Source organism: Macrobrachium nipponense, chromosome 15 (genome assembly GCF_015104395.2).
Source record: "Macrobrachium nipponense isolate FS-2020 chromosome 15, ASM1510439v2, whole genome shotgun sequence".
Lineage (NCBI taxonomy): Eukaryota > Metazoa > Arthropoda > Malacostraca > Decapoda > Palaemonidae > Macrobrachium > Macrobrachium nipponense.
In genome coordinates this window covers 23,774,227-23,801,735 of record NC_087208.1, presented here as the reverse complement: position 1 = coordinate 23,801,735, position 27,509 = coordinate 23,774,227, and the positions used below count along the sequence as shown (strand labels likewise).

At 38.4% G+C, this 27,509-nt stretch overlaps 1 protein-coding gene across 2 annotated transcripts in view; it reads right to left on the bottom strand.

The window, feature by feature from the left end:
• LOC135227032 (ATP-dependent RNA helicase TDRD9-like) overlaps positions 1 to 27,509 on the bottom strand; it is a 564,113-nt gene that overhangs the window by 135,244 nt on the left and 401,360 nt on the right. For both annotated transcript variants that reach the window (XM_064266821.1, XM_064266820.1), the window contains 3 exons: positions 15,600 to 15,842; positions 13,904 to 13,971; positions 8,025 to 8,166 (listed from right to left, as the gene is read on the bottom strand). In XM_064266821.1, the coding sequence (XP_064122891.1) occupies positions 8,025 to 8,166; positions 13,904 to 13,971; positions 15,600 to 15,842 (453 nt within the window). The remainder of the gene's footprint in view (positions 1 to 8,024; positions 8,167 to 13,903; positions 13,972 to 15,599; positions 15,843 to 27,509) is intronic.

The window sequence follows — 27,509 nt, the reverse complement described above, 5'->3', positions numbered from 1 at the left end:
TTTTTTATTTGCAGTGTACTACTGTAGTGGAATTGTTTACTGAATAAAACCTTGATTCTGGTTACACCGGGTTTACTGTGCAAGACTGTGATATAAAATATAAAAAATTATGAGTATCATGAGGAATAATTGTCACATTTTTTCTTTCTCTAAAATATTTCGACTTCATTGAGGATTATGAGCATTACAGTAACCAAAAATTAGCAATATGAATGGGATGTTCAATAAATTTACAAATTCTAATTTTCAAAACCTAACTAAGTGAAAGGTAAAGGCAGATATAAAGTAGTTATAGCTTTGTCAATGAAGTATAAATACTTATTGCTAGAGCTGTGAATAAGTGTTCGGTATTGGTGGAGAATAATGCAAGGATTTATAGGGAATCAAGGCAGCACTCACATGAGTATAATCAGCAGGAGGGGGCAACAGATCTGTAAATTATTCAATTGTAATTTACGGGGCTGAATCTAACTTGTGTTTCCTGAAAGCAAACAATGCCTAGGTCATGTAAAGTTACCTAAACCTCGTAACTGTCTCTATAACATAGGAACTGCAATGACAAGGTCAGTGTAACTGACATCATGACTTAGGAGGCAATTATATCAACTACCCTCACGAGCATCTATGCAGGATGGATTACCTTTGTAATAAGTTTGAATGATGTCCCATCAATGGCAGAAAAATATTACAAGGACAAGCAAGTGTGGACAATACAATGTTGATTTTACTTCATCCACATCTGTGCGTGTTGGTCTGCCTTTATCGTAAGTCTAAAAGAAATCCTGTAAATCATGCAGTACAGTAACTGTGATGATGATGCGACAACCACAATGAAGTATCAGAAATACTGATGGTCACAGACAAAGGATATATGCACGATGGTCTATCAAAGTCTGTAACGACTTAAGATAAATAAAGACATCCCCACACCAGCATGGCACCAAGTTTGATTAAAATCCTTTCAACTGGGTAGGAACTGAATGAGAAGTAGGCTCAAAAACTAATCAGAATCCTAAACACACAGTAGTAACAAACTGACTACAAAATTTCATTTTGTTTATAGAGGACCATCCAACCTTATTGTATCATACCTCTTTGATCACCTATGTTGTACCTTAGCAAAACTTTATAAAAAAAAAATTAATCTAGTGTTTTTGTATGTCCTTTGGACAATCACCGCACTGCCTATCCACATAAGATCAGCAGCTAATAAGGAAAATTAAGATGACTGTATTATGTCATCATAGTCAAATATGATATTGTTATTGTACAATAAAGTTTCATACATACTTACCTGGCAGATATATACTTAGCTATAGACTCCGTCGTCCCCGATAGAAATTCGAATTTCGCGGCACACGCTACAGGTAGGTAGGTCAGGTGATCTACCGGCCTGCCGGCCTCCCGGGTGGCAGGAATAGGAACTATTACCTTCTAAGGACAGATTTTTCTCTTCCACCTGTCTCCTGAGGGGAGGCTGGGTGGCCATTCAATCGTATATATCTGCCAGGTAAGTATGTATGAAACTTTATTGTACAATAACAATATCATTTTCATACATTCAACTTCCCTGTCAGATATATACTTAGCTGATTGGCACCTTTGGCGGTGGGTAAGAGACAGCTAATTACTGATTAGACAGGTAAACAACATACGTTGTAGGTAATAGATAAATAAAACCTTGGTTCCTATGTGTTTAGACGAAGGGTTGACTTCCTAGCTATTGCTAGGTGTCTGCTTCGTCTCAAGAGCCTCAGCGAGGATGTGACCTATGGCTAAGAGTTCTTGTAGATCTGTCAATGGGGTCTTATCCACTTACTCGACAGAATCTAATGGTCATTTGTCGATGGGGTCTTATCCACTTACATGACAATACACCTATGCCTAGGGGCATAATTAAGGAGCACAACACCGATCCCGATCACGAGGGTTTGTGCTTAGTTTGAAAAGAGCTATCCCCAAACTCCTTTCAAACAAACCAAAAAAAAAAAAAACACTATGTTAACATAAAAATTAACTCACTTAGTTAAGGATCAGTGTCGGCTCCCTATCCCAGCAACGTATCCGTAGACACGTAAATCCAAGAGAGAAGGATCTCTCGTAGGTCAACTTGACCTCCTTCGTGCAAAGGGAAGTCAACACAGAGTTGCATCTCCCTTAAGTTACAGCTAATATGTCCTTCACGACATATTGTTAAGTAACGAACAAGAATTCATAAAAGCTCGCACTTCAAGCGCTTTTAATTCTCAGCTGTTTGAAGGAATCATCAAGTCATTCATGAAGTGCTTTTAGCGATCACACTTATTTCAAAGAAGACCAGGGCTTCCTTTGAAATGGATCTTTTCTGGATGAAGCCTAGAGCCTGGCTTGCGCCTGGGTGGCGCCTCGAGTCTGGTTGGAGCCTCGAGCCTGGCTGGAGCCTCGAGCCTGGCTGGCGCCTCGCGCCCTGCCTGACACTTGGTTGGCCGCCTAGCTCCTGGAAGGCGCCTTTTTGCCTGACTCATGGCTGGCGCCTCGCGCCTGGAAGTAGCTTCGCGCCTGGCTCCAGACTGGCACTATTTGGCATCTGGCCCCTGGCTGACTCCTCTCCACTTGCTGGAGCTTCGAGCTTGGTAGAGTCCCGAGGATGTCTGGCGATGCCCACATCAGACACTCTTATCTGTCTGACTTGTTCGCCTCCAGCGCATCTGCGCTAGGTTGGAGGACCCCTCTTTCTCTTCATCAGACAATGACAGTGTTCCTTGAAACTGTCTGCCTCTGGTGTTTTTTACGCCTGTTTTGGCATTTGGCGCCTGGTTGGCGCTACATTGTCCGAAAGTCCTGAAACTCCACAATGGTTTATCAGGAGATTGGAGAAGGGTGGAAGAAATTCTTCCACTTTGAGCTTCTGGCCTCTCCGGCAAGGGAAGGTGATTGTAGTAAACTACATCCATTAGACGATAGGACATCTAACAGTACGAGAGATAAGAGTCTTCCTCTGAGGAGGATCCTTCTTGAATCCTTCCGTTGCTAACGAGATCTCTTCTTACTTGCTGATGAAGTTCCTCGTTGCAGAATCTTCCCTATCCTTGTCCGAAGGAAGGGAAGGGGCTTGGAAGTCGAAGGAGACTCAGAGCTGAAACTGGGAGGACTCCTGATTTCTAGCTCTTTACTGTATCTCTCTGAATACCTTCTGGGAAGCATTTCGAACCCTCATCGCATCCCAAAGACTTTGTAGGCAAAAACGTTTAAACCATCTCTTCTTATGTAGGTGAAAACGTAAGTACCCTGCCTGGGCAACGAAACTTCTATCTGAAATCGTTGAGTCAGGAATAGAGGGTTTTAGTTCTCTTGCCAGACATACTATGCTGGCAAGAACCCATTGCCGAGTCTCCATTAAATCTGATGCGAGATTCCAATGCACAAAAATTCACCTGTCTTCTTGGTAGTTAAGGGCCAAGAGAAAACAAAGAATTCCCTCATAAAATTTCTCAAAGAAGTTTGATGAGGAGCAGTTCCATCTTGTCGGAACACAGAATCATGAAGCCACAAAAGATCCCATTAGAAGTACATGATATCCTACTCTTGTCGTATTGAGGTATCGTATCAGATCCCGAAGATCTTAATCCTCTGCTATCTCTAATTCTCCTTGTATAGACAGAGTATAGCCTTTTACTGTGCTCTTTGATAGCGATATATATAAAGTTGATTCTTCCCTCTGAAAAGGAAGAAAAATCCTATATGTGGTTCAAGAGGTATCGGAAGAGGACAGTTTCCTCTTCCATCAAACACGATCTGCAGCAATTCTATGTCCTGGCTATGACTATTGTCATTCACCTTTAAAAATCCTCTCATTCATGTCCACTTCTGGTCAGTCTGCACGAAGACTGACTCAGAGTGGAGAGGTTGTTAAGGTCCATTTGTAATAGATGCTTATAGAATATTCAGACTGTCTTGGAAAAGACTTCCAAAACATGCTGAGAAGAACGTGACCTCCTGTGAATCCAACCTCTAAAGGCCCAAATGAGGCATAAGTAGTATCCTCTCTTTCTTTGACGCCCTTTATCTTAAATTCTGTAAAGCATTTATATTTAGGGAAAAAAAAAAAAAAAAACTAAAGTTTATTCCCCTTTCTATAAAATAAAGATGGTGTATTTTGCTACTTCTTCTTGGTTCAAGGAAAAGGAAGCAGTCTACAGGAAGCCTGTTCGTCTTCTACCTTGCTAAGAGATCTATGAAGAAGACTTTCCGTAGGTTCTCACAACTCTTTGCAATAAATGTTAGACATATGATAACAGTTATTATCATTGATCGAGAAGGTTTTCACGGACATGCAAAATCTTGCATCGAACCTCTTTTTCCAAATAGGTTCTCTTTGTTAACGCGAACAGGAGCGAGAGATTCTCAATGCTCTTTGCGATATGAGAGTGTCGTGGAATTGGCCTAAGTGATTAAATGGGTAACGAAATCAGGAACGAATCTTGCCGTTACCGAGCGTGCTGTCTGAGAGGCTACTGGACTCTTATGTTAATAACTCGCTAAAACGAGAAAATATCTTGGATGGTGCTCTTGGCTCATTGCGCCAGGCTGGCGCTTCTGGCGCATTGCGCCAGGTTGGCGCTTCAGACCGGCGCTTTCTTCTAATACTCTTTATGTTATGTGCCAGAACATCTGTGCCTTTATTGGTACCCGACATCCTTACACATGTTAATTCTGTTCTTAGTAGGAAAAAACTCTTATATAGTAGTATATTCTATTCAGGGAAACCATTTCTGCCACGAAGAGAATGTTTCCCATTCCACTCATCCATCTTCTCTTGAGCAATATCTGATTCTAAAAAGGTTGTGTGCGTTTCTCGAAAGACTTGACCATACCGTAGTCTTAAAGTGAATTCTCTACTACATCCATCTTCTCACTAAGCATGTATTCTAATAAGCCATGCTTTCGTAAGCATGAGAGCATTATATAATATAATGTTCTGCTGTGTTAGAATCCTTTAATAATGTTCCCTACGGTAAACAGCATTGAAAGGTTATAATATCTTTCTTATTGAAAGCTTCTTAGCAAAAGGCAGACAATATTTTATTTATGTTAGCTTAACTATCCCCTCCATTCGAGACTAAGTCCATGATTGTAGGGGAATATACGGTTAACCATTCGATCCCGTTGGAGAGAGAGATGCAACAGACTGCTAATGACCGAGACCTGGATGGTACTGTATTGGCCTTACACTTACAATGACAGCCCAGGCCGTCTCGCTCGCTGCCTGGCTGCATTCATTGTGAGTTGCCAGTTACTTCATTTAATGAAGGAATATAATAAAATTATTCCCGAGCCTAAGGAAGCTCTCAATAATGCCAATTTAAGCCAAACAACCTTTGTTAAATACCGAAGCTGAGTAGGTATTGTCGTAACAAACTTTTTAAGCGAAGTCCTTACCAGGAAAATCCTGTAAGGATATAGATAATTTCGTAGCGAACCACAAAGGCAACTATGGTATGCGTATATGACTTGTCATTCAGCAGTCGTATGCAGCAAGTCTTCCTTCTACATTCTTTCCTCTCCGATGCGGAGAGAGAATGGAAATTTTGCCCTCTCCGTTCTTTTCGTCAATAAACATGAATTAGCATTAGTCGAAAGAGATCGCAATGAAAACTCTCGGATCGAAGAGAATCCCTCAATTTTTATTCTCTTGGAGATAAGGCCGTATTCTACGCCTCTATTATCTGGAAGAGCCTCTAATCAATGAATGAGAGCTCGTACGAACCTTGTTCAATTTGCAAACGACTGCCACTCTTTCTGTAAATGGTTGGTTGCATTATTTTAGAAGGAGGAAGATTTTAATATCGTCTTATTAGTAATGAACTAATTTTTTTCAATAAAAAAAGGTCGCTAAGGTCTTATAAACTGAGAGACCTGCTCCCTTATTGGCTTCCAATTCCGATCTATCTTCCATTTCCTGTCCATCAAGTTGGGAGAAGAATGAGCAACCGGAGGAGAGCGCCTCCTTCCGTAAGGTGAAGGGCTTTTAGCAGTACCGATTCTAACCTGACAAGGGCTAAGGCCGCCTGTGCGACATCTTGAGTCCCCGCCAGGAAAAAAAAACCGATCTTGCTCTTGCCATTACTTGCATTAAGACTATCCTGAGAAGGGCGACGGCCGCCTGTGCAACAACTCCCGTCCTTATCAGGAGAAATCCTCGAATGTCTTTCACCTTACGCAGAATCAGGATCTAACTCCATATACGATGAAGATCCTGGTTTATAGCTTCAGGCGCTTAGCGCCTCATCTCAGGCGCTTTGGTCCTCGTTTCAGGCGCTTCAGGCTTTCAGCGCCTCATCTGAGGCGCTTCAGAAGCCTTGCGCATCGTTTCAGGCGCTCCAGGCGCTTTGCACCTCATTTCAGGCGCTTTTAGCCTTGTTTCAGGCGCTTCAAGCGCTCCAGGCGCTTTTCGCCTCGTTTCAGGCGCTTCAGGCACTCCGAGCCTGTTTTCAGGAGCTTCAGGCGATTTGCGACTCCTTTGAGGAGCCTCCGACGCTTTTTCGCCTCTCTTCAGGCTCTTTAGGCGCTTTGAGCCTCATTTCAGGCTCTTTAGGCGCTTTGAGCCTCATTTCAGGCTCTTTAGGCGCTTAGCGCCTCATTTCAGCCTCTTCAGGCGCTTTGCGCCTCGTTCCAGGCTCTTCAGGCGCCTCGAGCCTTGTTTCAGGCGCTTCATGTCCGAGGAGCTAGAAGCTTAAAAATTATATATGTATGTTTAATCATTAACCGAGATCCATAATTCATTCGATCAACATATATTCTTTAATATCTAATTCGTTCTTCTCAGAATAGATATATTTTCATATAAATGTACCGATGAGGAATTTGTTGAAATAACTCTTTCAAACCCCATGGGATAGAGCCTCCGTCTATTTGTACGGGGGACGAAAACAGGATAGGGCAATGCCTCTACCGCAACTGTTATCGAAAGATATCTCTCTGAGGTTCCGATATCTACGACGAGATTATCTTGCATCTTCATTGAATCTACGCCGTTGAAACTTTCTTCTCCTTATCCGTCAACACGATAATAATAAGGGGAACACATTACATTAGGACGCCTTTCCAATGGCGAACTTGGCAGTCTGGGACGTTCTACAGAACCTGCCGAGGGGACGCCTGATCGGTGGGGATTCTCTGAAACCCCCCTGCGGTTGTCGACATTCCTTCTCCTCTGGGCTTGTGAGCTTGGAAGAGGTCTAGACCTGGGAGCGAGACAGAGCCGATCAGATGCACCCTCCATTGCAATGGGGGAACACTATATTCACTTCTTACCTTTTAAAAGCTTGCATTTGAGCTATCCATTTATCTTCAATTTGCATATATAAATTTGTAGTTTCTGAGGAGTAAGAAGGTGATGAGGATGCAACAACTACTAGTACTGCTAATACTCTAACTGCTCGTTAGCACAAACGCTATTAAAGCTTATAAAGTAAGCGTATCTAGTTATATGCTTTTCTGACTTCCTAAAGTAGGAAATTAGAGTTTAATATTTCCTTAATAAAGTTGTAACCTTTATTACATGTAATAATGAATAAATATTAATAATTCTCTTTATGGCAAACTATGCGAGTGTCTACCGATGATTTCGGTAGTTTCACTTAGTATTTTCTTCGAAATTTCGAAGCGAAATTCATTAAAAAGTTAATAATAGCGTATGACGAACCAAAGACCCAGTACTTCCCTGCAAAAGACAGCCCAGAAGATCGATGGCGATGAAACACGAAAATCAAATCAGGAGGAACCGTAAACGTATGTTTACAGTCCAAACGATAGAGAAAAATCTGTCCTTAGAAGGTAATAGTTCCTATTCCTGCCACCCAGCGGCAGGCCGGTAGATCACCTGACCTACCTACCTGTAGCGTGTGCCGCGAAATTCGAATTTCTATCGGGGACGACGGAGTCTATAGCTAAGTACATATCTGACAGGGAAGTTGAATGTATGAAAATAATATAATAATGATAATAATAATAATAATAGTTTTGAGTCCATTTAGGCAACCTACCTGTGCAATAAAACTTTGATTAAGAGTCCTGTTTCTGAGCCATATATTAGCTCTCTCATCCCAAACTGCTGTTGTAGACTTTGATATTGGTTTAACTTCTGCCAACATACACTCAATTGCCAACATTGGAACATTTTGAATGCTGAAAGAAAAAACCAGTGTAAATTTAATGAAATTAGTATCAGGTGTTTTGCAAAATGTCAACCCTTCATAAAATAATGGGGGTTTTACAATTATTACATAAACCAGTGAACTTGGATAATTGCTTAAGATATGGGATAAATGCACTATCTTAAGCACAACCCCCCAACTCAGCAAACTTTCAGGTTGGCCTTTAAAAAAAAAAAAAAAAAAATTATATATATATCTATATATATATATATATATATATATATATATTAATTATTAATAATTCCAAATGGACATTGTCTAAGAACAAAATGAAGTTCTAAAAATCTTTCTGTAGCTTCCATGGGAATTTGAAAGTGAACAGTAGTGTTTACAATGCTGTGAAGGGCCACTTTCCAAGACTCGTAAATTTTACCTTGCTATACAAATTTTTCTAATAATTTTATTTTATTTTGTAAAATTATAATTATACCTCACACACTATCACATCAAATAAGAACTAAACCTAGTAGCAAATTCAGAGTGTATTAATTAAAAAATACATATATACAAGATTTGCTAAGATGGGCAGATGCAGCAACTTTTTGTGAGGTATATGTGGCTATCCTATAGACAGATAATTTTGTAATTTCACAGTAGTCTTTGGCTATATGTATACCCTCAGCCAGATTTTGTCCGTTAATCCTGACGTCCACTGGTTCTGGGTACGTTAAAAAGAGGTTTTGATGTACAGTGTTTTCCAGATAATTTTCATTATGCTTGTATCTCATCTACAATGGAACAAACATGATTTTCATTACTTTCAGTGCAGCATTCCTCAATCTATTCTGCCATCTGAATTCTAATTTTTAAAGCTGTATTTTCAAAGTAACAAAATCTTACACCATCATTCATGCCCTAATACTAACCCTTGAACGCCGAACGGGTATATTAAAAATCGTCTTCCGTGTGCCAAGGCGGTCTCGGAGTGAGCGCAGAAGCGGAAAAAATATTTTTTTCAAAAAATCACAGCGTGCTTAGTTTTCAAGATTAACAGTTCATTTTTGGCTCCTTTTTTGTCATTGCCTGAAGTTTATTATGCAACCATCAGAAATGAAAAAAAATTATCATTATCATATATAAATAATGCGATATATAATAGCGCAAAAACGAAATTCCATATATAATTGTATTCAAATCGCGCTATGCGCAAAACGGTTAAAGGTAACAAGTTACTTTTTTTTTCGTTGTAATGTACACTAAATTGCGATCATTTTGGTATATAACACATTGTAAAACAACAAAAGCAACATAGAGAAAATATTATCACAAAATGATGCATGAATTCGTAACGCACGGACGTAAACAAATATTTTTTCCAAAAATTCACCAAAATCTAAATATTGTCTTAGAGACTTCCAATTTCTTTCAAAATGAAGACAAATGATTGAATATTACTATACTGTAAGATTTTTAGCTTACAATTGCAGTTTCCGACCATTTAGGACGAGTTAAAGTTGACCGAATGTCGAATTTTTTTTATATATTTTTTATATATGCAAATATTTCGAAAATGAGAGAGGCTACAACTTTCAATTTTTTTTGTATTCTACATGAAATTGCGCACATTTTCATATATAAAACTCTATGAAACGCCTAATATAAAACAGAGCAAATATTCCGAGAATGGGACGTACGCATTTCGGAGATTTGTGGCAGAGAATCTGCGCGCAGAGGGAAGGAAAGTTTTTTTTTTTAAATTCACCATAAATCTAAATATTGTGCTAGAGACTTCAAATTTGTTTCAAGATGAAGATAAATGACTGAATATTACTAAACTGTAAGAGTTTTGGCTTACAATTGCGTTTTTTGACCATTTCGGTAGTCAAAGTTGACCGCACGTGGTTTTTTTTCTAATTACCGTGATTTATATGCAAATATTTCGAAAATGAGAAAAGTATATCTTAGTTTTACCAGCCCACTGAGCTGATTAACAGCTCTCCTAGGGCTGGCCCGAAGGATTAGATATTTTTACGTGGCTAGGAACCAATTGGTCACCTAGCAACGGGACCTACAGCTTATTGTGGGATCCGAACCACAATATATCGAGAAATGAACCAGAAATAAATTTCTCTGATTCCGCGTTGGCCGAGCTGGGAATCGAACCTGAGACCACCAGATTGGCAGCCCAGCTCGAAAACCACTCGGCCAGCCAGGAACTCGAAAATGAGAAATGCTACAACCTTCAATTATTTTTAATTGTATTCTAAATGAAATTGCACACATTTTCATATATAAAACTTTATGTAACTGCTAATTTAAAATGGTGCAAACATTACTACAATCGCATGTATGATTTTTTCGGAAGAGTTACCGCGCAAACGTAAAGAAAATGTTATTTTTTTCATAAATTCACCATAAATCGAAATATTGTGCTAGAGACTTCCAATTTGTTGCAAAATGAAGGTAAATGCTTGAATATTACTAGAATATAAGAGTTTTAGCTAACAATTGCGTTTTCCGACCATTTCGGTAGAGTTAAAGTTGACAAAAGGTTGAAAATTTGTCACTTATCATTTTTTATATGAAAATATTTCAAAACTGATAAAAGCTACAACCATGGTTTGTTTTTAGATGTATTGTACATGAAATTACGCACATTTCCATATGTAAAACTTTATGTAACGGCTAATTTTAAAATGGAGCAAACATTACCACAATCGCATGTATGATCTTTTTCGGAAGAGTTACCGCGCGGACACAAGGAAAAAGTTTGTTCATAAATTCACCATAAATGGAAATATTGTGCTAGAGACTTCCAATTTGTTGCAAAATTAAGGTAAATGGTTGAATATTACTAAAATATAAGAGTTTTAGCTTACAATTGCATTTTTCGACCATTTCGGTAGAGTCAAAGTTGAACGAAGGTTAAATTTTGGCACTTATCGTTATTTATATGAAAATATATCAAAACTGATAAAAGCTACAATCATGAGTATTTTTTTGTTGTATTCTACATAAAAATGCACACATTTTCATATATAATACTCCATGTAACGGCTAATTTAAAATGGTACAAAAATTATGTCAAAGTGACGAAATAATTTCCGAGGTGTCACAGATACTTTTTAGTGCGGCAAGAAAGAAATTCGCGCTTGCGCGCCTGCGTAACGATTGTAAACAAAACAACACCTTGATCTGTGAACTCCCAGCATCCCCCAAGGCGTGTGATTCAAGAGTTTTCGGTTGGTAGGCCTATAAGTATTTGTCCGCGAATTTTTAAAAAACTTTTGTATGTCGACATAAAATACGTCCAGTCGGCACTCGAGAGACAAAAAATGTTGACGTAAAATACGTCCACTCAGCGTTTAAGGGTTAATGACAATTGTACCAGCTTTATGTATAAGTCTACTTGATTTGCAAATCTTATTCAGTCAATTCACAAATGCGTCATCAACTTCATATGAGCAAAGCAAAACTTTCTTTGTCAGACTGAATACAGGCTGTATTGGCTGGCTGGCTGCCATGGAGATCTATAACCAATGACTGCCCTCTACTCTTGTTCTATTTATAGAAATGTCGTGACGGCACTAAATTTGAACATACTATGATCGTGATTATTTGACTACTGATGGCACAAATTACTCCATAATTTGCTTTATATAATTATTTCTGCTTGTAAAAATGAATTTTATAATAATTTTAACTTTAATATAGTGATATGAAAAATCCCACACAGTGTCTCCTAGTAATCAAAAGTACGACTGCAAACTGATGACGACATAGTGGCAATAAAGAACAACTCTCTCCAAGATCAATAAGATGAAATGTATTTTATAATCTTACTTATTGCTAAAATTCACAAGTTGGATTTTAATTCAACTTGAGAACTTTAATGTTAAATAAGACTATAAAATACATTTCATCATACTGATCTTGGAGAGGGTTGCTCTTTATTGCCAGTATGTTGTCAGTTTACAGTCTTACATTTGATCACTATGATATGCTCTGTGGGATTCTTCATACCACTGTATTAAATTTGAAATTATTGTTAAATTCTTGTTTTCAAGAAATAATAATTATATAAAGCAAATTATTGAGTAATTTTTACCATCTCCAGTCAAATAATCATGATCATGGTAACATTCAAATACATAATATGTATATTTTGCGCTTTACCAAATTTGAGCTTTGTTGAAAATATGTTAGTGAGCATATGGTCTTATTTGTCCCACTAGTTTATGATGATGTTAATTATCCATATTCATTTAACAGTACTATATTATATAAAAAATAAACTACGTATAATGAATAAATAACTATAATGAAAAAACATGAAAAAAGGAGAGCAAAAAATGCTTTCACTGCAGTAGTGATGTTCAATTATGTTCCTGACTCCACAGTTCTGAAATCTGAAAAATTCCAAAAACTGTAACACATCTGGCCCCAAGGATTTCGGATAAAGATTGTGTACTACCTGTATTACAGGTCTTTAAACAATGTCAAATGATTTCTTGTAAGCTATAAAAAAAATATGGGATTCGTAAGTACATACCTGTTATACTACTTACGACTATATTTAGATTCAATAACAAACATGATCATTACATATTTTAATCTTATGTTGATTACAAGCTAATCCAGGAACATTATCTTCTGCTGCCATTACATCAGAATAATGTAACATCCACCATTCATGTTCATCAAAGAGCCTCTTAACTTGCGGAACACAATTTTTTCACTGTTAGTAAAAAAGTTGTTTCATTCTTGCGTACAGGCCGAAAATATAAGGTTGTAAGGTACACGACTTTTCCCTGGGCAAAAAAGAACACATGCATGGGGAAGAGTTTTGGTAAAATTTGGTAAGTCTGAACTATAGCTGATATACGCTTCTGGTTAGTGTTATTTTGTCGGCAAATTATTTAATTATTTCCTAGAGCAATCAGAACATCTTTACGAGGCTTAGAAATAATAAAAACAATGTGATGAAAATGAAATTTTAAGAAAAATCGTGGATATTTTCTGGAAATAATCATGAAAAATATAATAATTAGGTTTGGGGAGTTTGTTTTATACCTAATCTGTAAAAATGTTTGATTTTCATGTGGAAGCAATAGTTTTGCTATATATGTGTTTGCTGAGCTGTAATGAATTAAAAAATGCAAATTTTTTATGGAGCGCAATTTTCAGATTTTCCAACCTACTTATGTTGATGTTTCGTATCACAGCTAAGTAAGCTAGTGGCGTCGGGTTTGCGTTTTCTTCAAGATTCATCATGTTAACCCAATGGCGTCAACTGCATTTTCTCAGACGCGATTTTTTTTCGTGAATTTTTCCCGAAAATAACTTACATTTGACACAACTGTATGCACTTAGCGAAAAAAACTTATTGACGTGCTATGCGTCCTCAGATCACGAGAGGGTTAACAATCTTAAAACTAACATCTCTGAATTTATGGTAAGCTTTCACGAATTTCATCTGACCAAACTGAAACATTAAGTCTGCAGCATTACTGCTATAACTAATCTTACAATTATGAAATTAATTGTTAATTGTATTTCACATTTACAGTCCCTGCATCATCATTCTGCAAGGGAGAGCCAAATCCATCTGGCACAAAACTAAAACTCAATATCTATACCAATCAGATATTCAACATAATATACTATACGTAAACTGCAGCATGACTGGTTGCCAAAAATGTTCTTAACTATCCCATTCAATAAACTGAAAAGTTGAACACAATTATAAGTTTAATAATTATAAATACCTTTTTGGGATAATTCTTAGTTCTGATGCCTTGACCGTCTCAACATTTCCATAATCAACAAAGTAAACCTGCCATGGAAAAAAAACTAATTAGTCTGGGGCTAACCTGGAATGAGATAAAACGGCTTATGTATACAGTAAGGGGGGTAACTTGATTATTTGTCAAATGTTCAGTAAGGCAGATTTATTTATTTGTATTTGATTTATCTAATTTGTATTAAACATTCTATAGATATTTTGCTTAATATTAATGTTTCAAAATGAGTTAATCATTGTTATAAAAATTTTTAATGGGTGTATATATACTTAAGAGATACTGTTGTAAAAGGGTTAAATCTAAAATGTCTTAGCTAAGATGCTTTGGGATGATGATTTGGGATTATTTTTGTTTGAAATTATATTAAACTGTTTTAATATGATATTCTACTGCACATTTTTGTTTGAGCTACCGAATTAAGCAGTGAAATGTTAAAATAAAGTCATAAACATTTTTGTTTATGGGGTACTGGGTATTTGACAGTCATAAACATTTTTAGAGGGAATTTTTGCATTTCTGTGGCAGGTTTTGGAACCTATTTCTGCATAAAAGTGGGGGAGCACTGTATTCCACAACTAAAACTTAACCCATGAAATTACCTGGGACTTGGAACCTGACACAGACCCTCAAAAACATCTGGAACTTCCAACTACGGGACAAGTTTTAAGTTTATTGTCTCCCTTGACCAAGTCAAGAGATTCCAGTTCTCTGAGTGAACAGGCATGTTTTTCTTTTATTAAAATTCTTTGAGTGAGTAGGCATGGAGTCTGATCTCACCCTTTAAGTCCTGAGAGCAATCAAACCCATGTTCAATGTTATGTTAAAGTCTTAAACTTTGGATCACCCATGAGGAAAATCCATGAGAAGAAAACATCACGGAAAAAAGTGGGTGGAAGGCACTAAATACCATTAAATTTAGAAGGTGCAACTAAAGGCAAGGCAGTCCCCCCGTTATGGAGAGGGTTCCATTCCCAGCAGGGCTCTGTAAGCTGAAAATCGCCTTAACCCGAAATATCTTTATTATGATGGGAATAAATAGCACTTACAGCACTGTTAGTCCTGGTTAAGGAGCTGTAAACCAGGTAACAGCGTAGTAGATCCACTTATGGGGCTGAAAAATTGTGGTTAATAACGGCATGAGGCAAGTGCCATAAGTCCACATGGCATAACCTGAACCAGATGTAACATGGGGGACTGCCTGTATGTACAATCAATTTTTTTTTACTTAGCTAATACCTTCATTTCTAATAAAAAAACACTTTTCTTCTAAAAGGAAATTTAGCAGAAAATTATATTAGTAATTTCAACTGATACAAATTAAAGTATACTCTCAACTATCATACTCTGTTATTACCTATTACATTCAGTTTGTTTATTACCAATTATTCAGTTTGTTCATGCACCCCTTTCAAAAAGTGTACAAAATATAGTCGAGCTATAGATTTGGTTATAAAAACAAATATAAATTATTGCTGCTTTCTTTCCAACACAGTAGTGTATGAACAAGGAATAATAATATTGATTATCATCTTGTAAATAAATCTACTATACTACGAGACCTAAATTGCACATAATATAGTCAAAACATTAGTGTAAAATCTACAATTTACCAATATGTATAAAAAAATTACTTCAATAATAATTGAAAATAATTCCTTACCACAACTTTCACATCTTCGCGGGTTTTGAGGACCTCATCTATCCTTGCTCTGTAGAAACTACAAATGCCCTCCAAATCTCTGTAAGGAGCCAAACAAATCTGCCCTACAACAATGTCATCTAGGTCCAAGAAAAGTGCTTTATTCTGGGAAATTGCAGAACTTATACATGTCTGTATAAAGCTTAAATTCTTAAGAGCATGGATTTCATTTGATATAGCCCAGAAACACGCTGCATTCTCAACCTGCAATAATTCAAAATATGACCTTCAAAATTATATAACTCGCACTTTTAGACAAAACTGTTCTCAAAATTATACAATCAAGGGTGTAAAGGGCATACCATAACCTCTGACACAAATATTAATACAAGATATATTTAATATTTCAACTTAATACTTTCAGGGTACAATTACAATACATTTAGGCAAAGTCATTCCTTATGTGAATATAATCTCCATTTCCTATGGATTCTTTATTTGAACATTCTATTTTTTCATATCAATTTACCACCAAAGAAACCCCAAATAACACTAAATAAATGAACTGAATGTTTTGACAGCCTTGGTTGGTGGTTGGGCTGGGATTTGGCTTCGTTCAGCAACCTCTTCCTGGCCTTTGCTCGCGGTAGCAGTCGCTCTCCGACACACCTGAGCCCTTGTTTTCATACCATTGATTTCATAAGGTTATGCTGCACCGCAATGCTTCCGTACAGATTGTAATATCCAGATACACTTCCATGAGAAAGAGTTGCTCATGAAGAATGAAACACAAGAAATGGTTGAAAATCCAGATAGGGAAGTTATCCTCCATTCAGATGACTGCAGAAGGGATGGTGACTCGTCCTATTCCGAGGACCAGGAGGGCAAAGACACTAATATTCATCCCAATCATGAAGAAAGGCTTTGTGATCCAGATTTATCATTAGAAGAGAACTTACTGGTGGTGATGATGCTAGAGATGTGATGGAATCGAATGTTCAGTTGCTAATATTCATAATCTCAGGAAAATCAAGTTTATTTGTCTTCTATTGAGTTTTTCTATTTGGTTTTCTCTCTTCAAATTGTATCGCTTTATTACTGATGACACAAACTGTTATACAATACAGAAAATGAATATACATAACATATAAGGTGAAATTATTATATGGTTAATGATCACAATATAGGTATATGATGAGTATGATTATAGTGTACTTATCATGTGATAATATGTCTGTGCTTTTTAAAATAAGATACAACCCTATGAGATACACAGTATAAGAAAATTATAAAAAATAATGGCAATACTAATTATCAGAGTTAATGAATTTACTTTTTTACACACACACACACACACATACACACACACACACATATATATATAGTATGTATATATATATATATATATATTATATATATATATATATATAGATATATATATATATATATACTATATATATTATATATATCATATATAGATATATATAATATATATCACACACACACACACACACACTGGTACCTTCAGATACAAAATTAATCAGTTCCGAGGGAGCTTTCGTATCTTGAACAGCATTTTACATGTAAAATGGCTAATCCCTTCCAAGCCCTACAAAAACACCCCAGTAAATTTTATAATAAAGCTAAATTGACCAATAAACAATGAAATACTACAACAATTTGGACCATTCAATACCTAACTTAATACGTACTAGTACTAATATGTATGTACCTGTAAATAAAGTGTATTAGTGTACATGGTATACAAGAAATACTGTACGTACATACATACGTAAGTAGTAAAATGTGGAACCTTACCTTTCGAGTGAGGCTCTCTCCGAAAGTGGCGACAGAGGAGGAGGACAAATGGCAGAAAACTTCTTATAGTACGTACACTTAACTTTATGAAACACATTAAAAAATGTCAGGAAACATAAACTAAACTTTACGAAACACATTAACAAAACTGTAACACTTAACTTTACAAAAAACTTACATTTAAATTTTTTTTTCTTTTTGATTTCTAATTTTTTTTTTTTTACTTTTTTATACTTTGCATTTTTTTTTACTTTTTTATACTTTACATTTTTTTTAAATACAAAATTTCAATTTCTTCACCACTTTCAAGTTTCTGTTTTTTTGTAGTATCAATTGGATCTTCCTTTTTGCTTACTCCTGCTAGTACTAAACACCTCTTTAAAAAATAACTATCCATGGAATATTGCTTCTGCATGCTTTTCAAAATGCTCCTGAAACGACTCAGGCAAACATCATCGAACTGCATAAGCATACGACCTGTGTAAGCCTTTTCGGGGTGTGTCTTTTCTACAAATGATTGCACCTTATGTAAAGCAGCTAGAGCATCCTTAATTTCTGCCATTGTCATAGGGCCGTCCTCCTCCTCCTTGCCGCTGCCAGAGAACTCTTCTTGAACGATGTTATGTTGCATGGCCTCCAACTCTTTCAGGTCATCCATCGTAAGCTCCTCTTGGTGCTCCTCGAGAAGGTCATTGATGTCGTCCTCGTCAATGGCCAGCCCAATGGACTTGCCGAGTGCAACAATCTCGTCAAAATCTGGTTGCAAAACAGTTTCAGGATCGTCAACTGTTTCTGAATCTGCAGCACCAGCTTCGCCCACGTCGAATCCCTCGAAGTCTCGGGCAGATACGGCATCAGGCCAGTTTCCTCCAAGAAAAATTCAAGGTTTGCCTAGAAATCTCCAGCCAAGCTTGATCGATGAGTCAGATGCATATCACAACATCGAAATGCTCCTTCCAAAATTCATGGAAGGTGAGGTTTGTGGTATCGGTGATGTCGAAACATGTCTTAAAAAGATGTTTCGTATACAGCTTCTTGCAGTTCGATATCACTTGCTGGTACAGGGGCTGGAGGAGAGGGTGGTGTTAGGCGGAAGATAAAAAACCTCGATAAATGAATACTCCGCTAGGATAACTTCCTCGAGGCCAGGAGGGTGGGCAAGGGCATTGTCCAACAACAGCAGACATTTCAGAGGGAGGCGCTTCTCTTCCAAGAATTTCTTCACTGTCAGGCCAAAACACGGATTTACCCACTCCGTGAACAAAAGTCTCGTTACCCAGGCTTTTGCATTAGCCCTCCACATCACCAGAAGCTTCTCCTTTAGCACTTTGTGAGCCTTGCAGGCTCGAGGAGTCTCCGAATGATAGACAAGTAGGGGCTTCACCTTGCAATCTCCACTGGCGTTTGAACAAAGTGCGAGCATAAGCCTGTCTTTCATAGGCTTATGCCGGGGTAGCTTCTTCTCTTCCTCCGTGATGTACGTCCGACAAGGCATTTTTTTCCCAAAAAAAAAGGCCAGTCTCATCACAGTTGAAGACTTGCCGAGTTCTGTAGCCTTTGTTGAGAGTCATCTCGTCGAACGTCTTAATAAAGGCTTCGGCCGCTTTTGTGTCCAAGCTGGCCACCTAGCCATGCTGCACCACCGAACAGATGCCAGTCTGTTTATGGAATTTTTCAAACCTCCCATGAAAAGCCTTGAACTCTGGGGTTGGCGTTGATGTCCCTTCTCCCTGGGCAATCAAATCGCCGAAAATAGCGCTGGCCTTGTGGCAGTTTGCCATCTCCGTTATTGTATCGCCAGCGATTTCTTTGTCTTTTATCCAGACAAGAAGCAGCCTCTCCATCTTATCGTGCACGTGGCTCCTCTTGCTAAACAAAATAGTCATGCCCTTGGAAGGTGCAGCTGCTTTGATGGCATCCTTCTGATTAAGGATGGTGCCTATTGTTGACAGATTTCAGCCGTATTCCTTGGCGATCACCCTCAATCGCATGCCAGCTTCATACTTTTTTATTATTTTTGTCTCCAATGAAAGCATCCTCTTCTTTCCTACTTCAACTTTCTTGGGACCCATGACTACGTATATACTGTACGTAATTAAGTTATGTAGTACATATAGGTATGAAGTAAAGTTCTCACACAACACGATAAAGTAGTACTACAACAAAATCACTAACGAATTTACATTAACAAACGAAATTGTATAGACAGAACGAATTCCGTGTGCTTACGATACAGATGATGCCGCCAAATGGCCGAAAAAGCACGCCGCTACGTATGATGCATGATGGGATCATGGGAGAGATGCTGACCAATAGGAGAGCAGGATCTTATGGCGGTGACTAGCATCAGGAACCAATGGGAGTGAGAGAGGATGGTGGCTTGTCTACTAAGTTGGTGGCGCAAATTTTAAAATTGTTATCGGTGGTCCGGGCAAATCTCGGGACTTTACAGCAACAACCTTTCGTATCTTGAACAATTTTCGTATGTACGTAGAGCAAAAAAAAATTTTCGTATTTGCTTTTGTATCTCGAGTTTTTCGTAAGTTGAGCCTTTCGTATGTCGAGGTACCACTGTGTGTGTGTGTGTGTGGTGTGTGTGTGTGTGTGTAATATATATAATATATATATATATATATATATATATATCTATATTATATATAATATATATATATATATATATAGATGTGTTATATATATATGTGTATATATATATATATATATATATATATATATATATATATATATATATACATATATATATATATATATATATATATATATATATATATATATATATATATATATATATATATATAATATATATGTGTGTTGTATTATATAATATATATATATATATATATATATATATATATATATATATATATGACCTGATTTTCGATCATACAAGGGTTCTACCAGTACAATGAAACGCGTAAGATAAAATTAACACGTGTATTTTCCTTAATAGTTACACAGGGCCCTGTTGCTAATAATACGCTACTAATTATATGATTATTATATCGTCGGAAGGTACTCTAAGGCGACACGCGCCGACCACTGTCTTTGAGACGCGCCCTGACCCGTCGACCACTAATTCCCTACTGACTCTTAACTTTTGAAACTGAACTTGTTTGGGTCACAGGTCTAAGCTGATTGGCCTCTTATAATTGAAAGGAACCAATAAGGGTCTTCGATGTATGGCACTCATTTGAATCACCCACGCCACGCCACCAACGATCATATGGCATTCGATGAATCAGCGATATCTATCTGTTCGTTACTCTCTGATCGCACATAGCTACGCACAACACATATAGTAGATTTTCCGTTACGTCTCACACATGAATTTTCTATACAGATCAGTTCACCACTCTCCCCCACAAGTTCTGCGTCCCGCAGAACTCAAAACACTATTTTTTTTTCTTTATTTATTTATATGCATTTTCCCCTTATTTTAGTCTCAATCATTTGTGCACTGTTATTTGAGTACCTTACCGACCGAAATGTTATTAGAAATGTTATTAATAATTCATGCAGAATAAAAACCAAACTTAGCAAGCCAGGGTCAAATTGCGTGCTTACAATTGGCAATTTACAGTCTGTTCTGAATTCCACGCATCACATTGTAAACATGTTCTTAAATGAAAAAGAAATTATGTAAGAATCAATGAAATAATAAATTTTATATCACCACATTAAACACATTACATTCTTCTTAAAATTGGACAAAAAAACCTGCAGTTCAAAAAATAATAAAATAAACAGATAGTACAAAAACCTGTATTTAAAAAACAATAAAATAAACAGATTACTATCAATCACCAAGACCAAAGAACTTGTAAAAACACAATAAGGAAACAGAAAATATGATTTGTCTCAGTTTATGCACGAAAAGGTATCATCACAAAATCAAAATAAAAGATTAAAAAGAAACACATCAGGTTGGTGCAAAGATACGTTTAGAATAATGTTCATACTTCAGAACATGACACCAATATTTGCGACCTTCGTCTGTATGCACGTCGGGCGCACCGTTAATGATCCCTAGACAAGCTTGTATATCATCTTCACTCTCCTCTCCCAGGTAACCAGGCAGTCCCGGAAATGGGGGTACCGGTTTGTTCAGATGCCACATCAGGACATCTTCTCTGACGGGATGCATGTGTGATAAGTGGTATTCGCACTGGGCACCGGTCCTAATATGCTTTATCACCGCAGTGTCGTTTTTAATTTCTTTCACGCGGTACGGACCTAGATAGGCGGGCTCAAGTTTATGTTTCTTCGGTTGCAGTCTTTTCGAATAGATCCTGTCCCCTATTTGTATCTTAGACGTTTGTGTGCGGAATCGCTGATCATATTGCGTCTGACACTTTTCATTTGCCCTCAACAGAAGTTTCTGCGTTATCTGAAATACTCTTCGGGTTAGGTTACATAACATCACCCGGTATTGCTCAACACTATATAACGGTAAAGTTCTAGGGTCCATGATCACTGTATATGGCAATGAAGGGTCCTGTCCATACACTAAAAAATACGGGGTATCTCTTATGGAGCTGTTGTACGCAGTATTAAGTGCAAATTCCGCCATTTGCAACATCTCTGCCCACTGATTCGGACTGTCTGCCACTAAATATTTCAAAATATTTGTCACTTCTCTATTATGGGATTCAACTAACCCATTGGCTGAAGGCCGGTAGGATGCGATCGTGAAATGTTCCACATTAAATAATTTTGTCAGCTCTTTTATCACTTCATTAACAAACTCACGCCCATTATCACTGATTAGAGTACGAGGACAGCTGAATTTCGTTATGAATGAACACAAAGCTTTGGCAACCGATGTTGCAGTCTTATCCACCATTGCGTAGGTGTGCGTATAACGCGTGAACGCATCCACCATCACACATACATATTTGAACTGCCCGTCTCCAGGAGGGAAGGGTCCTACGACATCGATATGCACTCTGTTAAATTTAATTGGCTCTACTGGCCACATGCGAGCCTTTGGAATAGTGTTTTTGTGGTTTTTCATAGTATTACATATGTGGCACTGGCTGATAAATTTTGTAATGTCTGTTCTCATTCCTATCCAAAAAAAGGATTCTCGTGCCCTCCTGAGGGACCTTTCTATACCTATATGTCCTGTATAAGCACTTACATGTATCATGTGGATGGCTTTCTCTACCAAAGAGGGAGGAAGGACGACGCGAGATCGGATATCGCCCTGTCTCTTCACATATTTAGAAAACAAAATATCTCCTTCAATGAAGAACATACTTCTGGACACCTTTAGGAAATCCGGAAACTCGTCACTCGCACCCCTCACATAAGCCCTAACCTGCCCGATCCATGGCTCGGACTTCTGACCCCTTATCACCTCTCCAACACTCCAACCACACAAATCAATCACACACTCATTTTCACTCCCAGGGCATTCGCTTGCTGACCCCCTAGGAGGATCAGCCCTTTCGCTCCCACGACTCGCTTCCCTTCTCTCTCTCCTTAACTCTGGAGTTCCCGAGTTATTCCCGTTTTCTACATCGGCTGCCTCTGACTCTTTTAACTGCTTCTTCCGTCGTTGTTCCTCTCTCTTTGCTGCTCGAGTTGTGACTCCCATTATGGCACTTCTGGAGAGGGCATCCGCTACTTTATTTGTTTTCCCTGCTATATGTTCAATTCCCACAATATCAAACTCTAACAGCCGTTCTATCCAACGAGCCTGTCGAGTGGTCAAATCCCCTTTCTTGAATAAATCTCTCAATGGACGATGATCTGTGTTAATTTTGACTTTATGCCCCAGTAAAAAGTAGCGATGTCTCTCCAGCATCCATATCTCTATCGAAGGTACTGTAATTCTTCTCTGCTCCTTTCAATGCTTGTGATGCAAAACAAATCGGCTTTTCATTTCCTGCATCGTCAACTTGAAAAATCACTCCCCCGATAGCTATACTGCTCGCGTCAGTGGTTACTATAAATGCTCGATCGAACTTTGGATAAGCTAATAGTTCATTACTAGTGAGTGAAATCTTTAATTCTTGAAAAGCTATTTCTTCCTCTCGTTCCCAATGAAAATCTTTCTGCTTTCTCAATGAATCTAGCGGTCTCGCTATTTTACTGAAATCTTTTATGAATTTACGGTAGTAGTTATCGGCACAAGGCTTAAGGCCTTCAGATGTTACGATGTGCCCCAAAAATTCAACTTCTTGCTGAAAGAATTTACATTTGGTTAGATTAATTTTCATTCCCTGTCGCTTTAAAGCTTCTAAAACTTCAATAATGTTCTTCTTGTGTTCTACTGTAGCCCCTATTATGATTATGTCATCTAAATAAACAAACACGCTATGTCCTAATAGCGGAGCTAATACGGACATCATAACACGTGAAAAATGAGCAGGAGCATTCTTTACCCCAAAAGGGAGGTAATTATATTCAAACAATTGATCATTTGCTATAAAGGCTGTCTTTTCCTTGCTACTCTCGTCTATAGGTATTTGATGATACCCTGACTTTAAATCTAAGGTGGTGAAGAATTTACTTTCCCTGACCTTAATCAACAACTCTTCGATAGAGGGCAATGGGAATGCATTGTCTTTTGTGATACTATTCAGCTTTCTATAATCAACACATAGCCTAAGAGAACCATCCTTCTTTTTAACCATTACGATTGGCGAGGCCCAGGGAGATTCACTTTCTCTAATTGTCCCTTGTTCCCTTAATTTATTGATCTCGTTCTCCACTTCCCACTGATAACAAACTGGTATTCTATAAGGCTTAGATCTTATGGGTGGATGACCCCCGGTTTCTATAACAAAAGGAAAACTATTTACTCTGCCTGGGGTCTCGTCGCCAATCGCGATTACATCTTGATAACCTTCTACGATTTCTTTGACAATATTCTGATAAGTAACAGGGGTAGACCCACCAGCTGTCCGGAGGAGTCTACTTAGACGTTCCTCACTGCGACCTTGAAACGTGCTACCCAAGGTCGCAAGAGTGTAGGAAGCACCTGCTATTTCACAAGGTTCAAGGTCGCATATCGACTCGCTGTTTAGTACGATACGCTGGTCACTGACATTCATAAATGGCACATTAATTTCTCCCTGTATTACCTGGCTCAGACCCGGAATGATAAAATCGTCCCATTTGTTATGTGGTCTGATCATAACTAAAGTGCCTTCCGGTATGCTCCATGAGGGTGTCACGGCGAGGGATGAGAGGGTCCGGGGTGGTGCCACATCTTCCCGCCCTTCTGGGGCAGCGGGTACTTTTCCCCCAGCTCCCTTCGACTTAAGGGAGACTCGTAGGCACCTCGGTCTCTCCCCCTCTGTGGGAATTCTTTGTCCCTTTAAACATACCTCGATCCCTTTCCCGGCTGTGCCAGCCACTCTTATTTCGTTCCTATCCACAAAATCAATTCCTAAAATAACTGAAATTCCTTCTACTTGTAATGCTGGCACTACATAAAAGGTATGTATCACCACTTGCCTATCGATGGTTACCTGTTGTTTCACAGCCCTCTGGGTTACCATCCGATGACCACCTGCTGTACTCAAAACCAAAGAACCTTTCATCGGCTGCACCGATCCTGTCACCAGGTGTTCTTCTAACAGAGAGACACTTGCACCAGTGTCGATCAACGCCCTTCCCTGTCGCTCCCCTACCCATATTTGCACGATCGGCACCACGGCTTCCTTCGTGGATTGAGGGTGGGAGATAGGCTCTTGCCTTTCTCCTGGCACCCTGAACGACCGGGCATGGGCAGCGAAGGGTGGGGGAGGGCTATCCACTACTTCTCGAGGGGTTGGCTGACTTCCCCTCCTCCCCGACAAGGCGTCCCTTGTCCTACCGGGGACACGGTCGTTGTTTGGACCCGGCGGCCGTGGGTGTAGTCGGGGGTCCTCCCGACTCCTCCTCCACGCCGCCTTCCCCTTCCTCTCCTTGGTGAGGGGGGAACGTTGTTTCGCTGGCCGTCGTCGTTTTTTGAACAAGCGCTCACGAGGTGGTCTGTTGCTTTGCATCGTAAACAACGTCGTGGCTCGATGAAAGAGGGGCACTGGGCAATCAGGTGGCCCTCTCTCCCACACCCCCAGCAACGGCCAACCATGTAATTCCCGGCTGTTTTCCCCTTGCCTCTTCGAGGCCCCTGGGTGCGTGACCCGGCCCCCTGGATGGTGGGTGAGGCTGGCGGAGGATTCGCTGGGTCAGGTTGGTTAACCGTTGCAACAACCGGTTGGGAGTTGGCCTGTGCCCCCATCCTTGTTTGCTGGCGTCGTCTGTGGTCGAATAGTTGCTGTACCTTCGGCAGCAAGGTGTGTAAGGGCCTCTTGTCGTCAACAAGAAATCCCACTATGGAGGTGGGAAGAATTCGTTTCAGCATGCGTCGACAGAAGTTTTCTTTTCCCTCTACAGTCTGGTCTTCATTAGGGGTGAGGGACTCATAGTCCTTCATTAGGGGTGAGGGACTCATAGTCCTCACAGACGCGATAGTAGAAGGCTGAAATCGACTCTCCCACCCGCAACCTGGGGTCATAACCTTCCATTAGCCCCATCTTTTCCTCTCGATGTAGGGCAAACTGCTGAGTGAGGTGCTGTTTAAAAGTACCCCAGTCTGCCGAATAACGGACGTCCCAGCTCCTGATCTGTCATGCTGCATCACCGATGATCTTCTGTTTCGCTTGCACAATCTTTTCTCTATCTGTCCAACCAATTGTGGCATTTTCAACACACTTTATGAAGGTCTCGATCGAAAGGAAGCCTTCACCAGTGCGTAAGTTATCAAACTCAGGCACGGATCCATCTAGCACTGGCAGTTTTTCTACTTTTCCGTCTGATCGCACTTGTGTGAACGACGCGACGTTGGCCGAAATTGTGGGTGGGTCGACGGGATTTTTTGTTTGCGTATCTTTTGTTAATTTGTGTAACTCTTCTACCGCGCGTTGGATAATTGTTGCCACTGCCGGATTATTCACACTTTCCTTTTTCTCGGCACTGTTATTGTTAGCACTGGTGCTGCTAGTACTGGCACTCACGCCGTCGCGCGCCGCTTTTCTTCGAGTTTGCATTGTTTATTTCCCGTTCACAATTACGCTGTTAATTATCATGCACTGGCAAGACCCCACGACTGACACCAATTTATATGACCTGATTTTCGATCATACAAGGGTTCTACCAGTACAATGAAACGCGTAAGATAAAATTAACACGTGTATTTTCCTTAATAGTTACACAGGGCCCTATTGCTAATAATACGCTACTAATTATATGATTATTATATCGTCGGAAGGTACTCTAAGGCGACACGCGCCGACCACTGTCTTTGAGACGCGCCCTGACCCGTCGACCACTAATTCCCTACTGACTCTTAACTTTTGAAACTGAACTTGTTTGGGTCACAGGTCTAAGCTGATTGGCCTCTTATAATTGAAAGGAACCAAAGGGTCTTCAATGTATGGCAGTCATTTGAATCACCCACGCCACGCCACCAACGATCATATGGGCATTCGATGAATCAGCGATATCTATCTGTTCGTTACTCTCTGATCGCACATAGCTACGCACAACACATATAGTAGATTTTCCGTTACGTCTCACACATGAATTTTCTATACAGATCAGTTCAATATATAATATATATATATATATATATATATGTATATATATATAGATATATATATATATGTATAGATAATATATATATATATATATATATATATATATATATATATATATACATATAGGTTATACTAATATATATAGAGATATATATATATACATATATATGATATATAGTATAATATTATGTTAATATATTATATATATATATATTATATATATAATAATAATATTATATATAATTAAATAACTATTATAATATATATATATATATATATATATATATATATATATATCATATTATATATATATAATATATAGAATTTATATATTATATTATATATATAATATATATATATGTATTTATATTCTATATATATATACTAATATATATAGATCTATACTAATATACATATCTTATAATATATAAATATTATATATATATATAGATATATATACATATATATGTATATGATATATTATATATTATATCTATGTTAT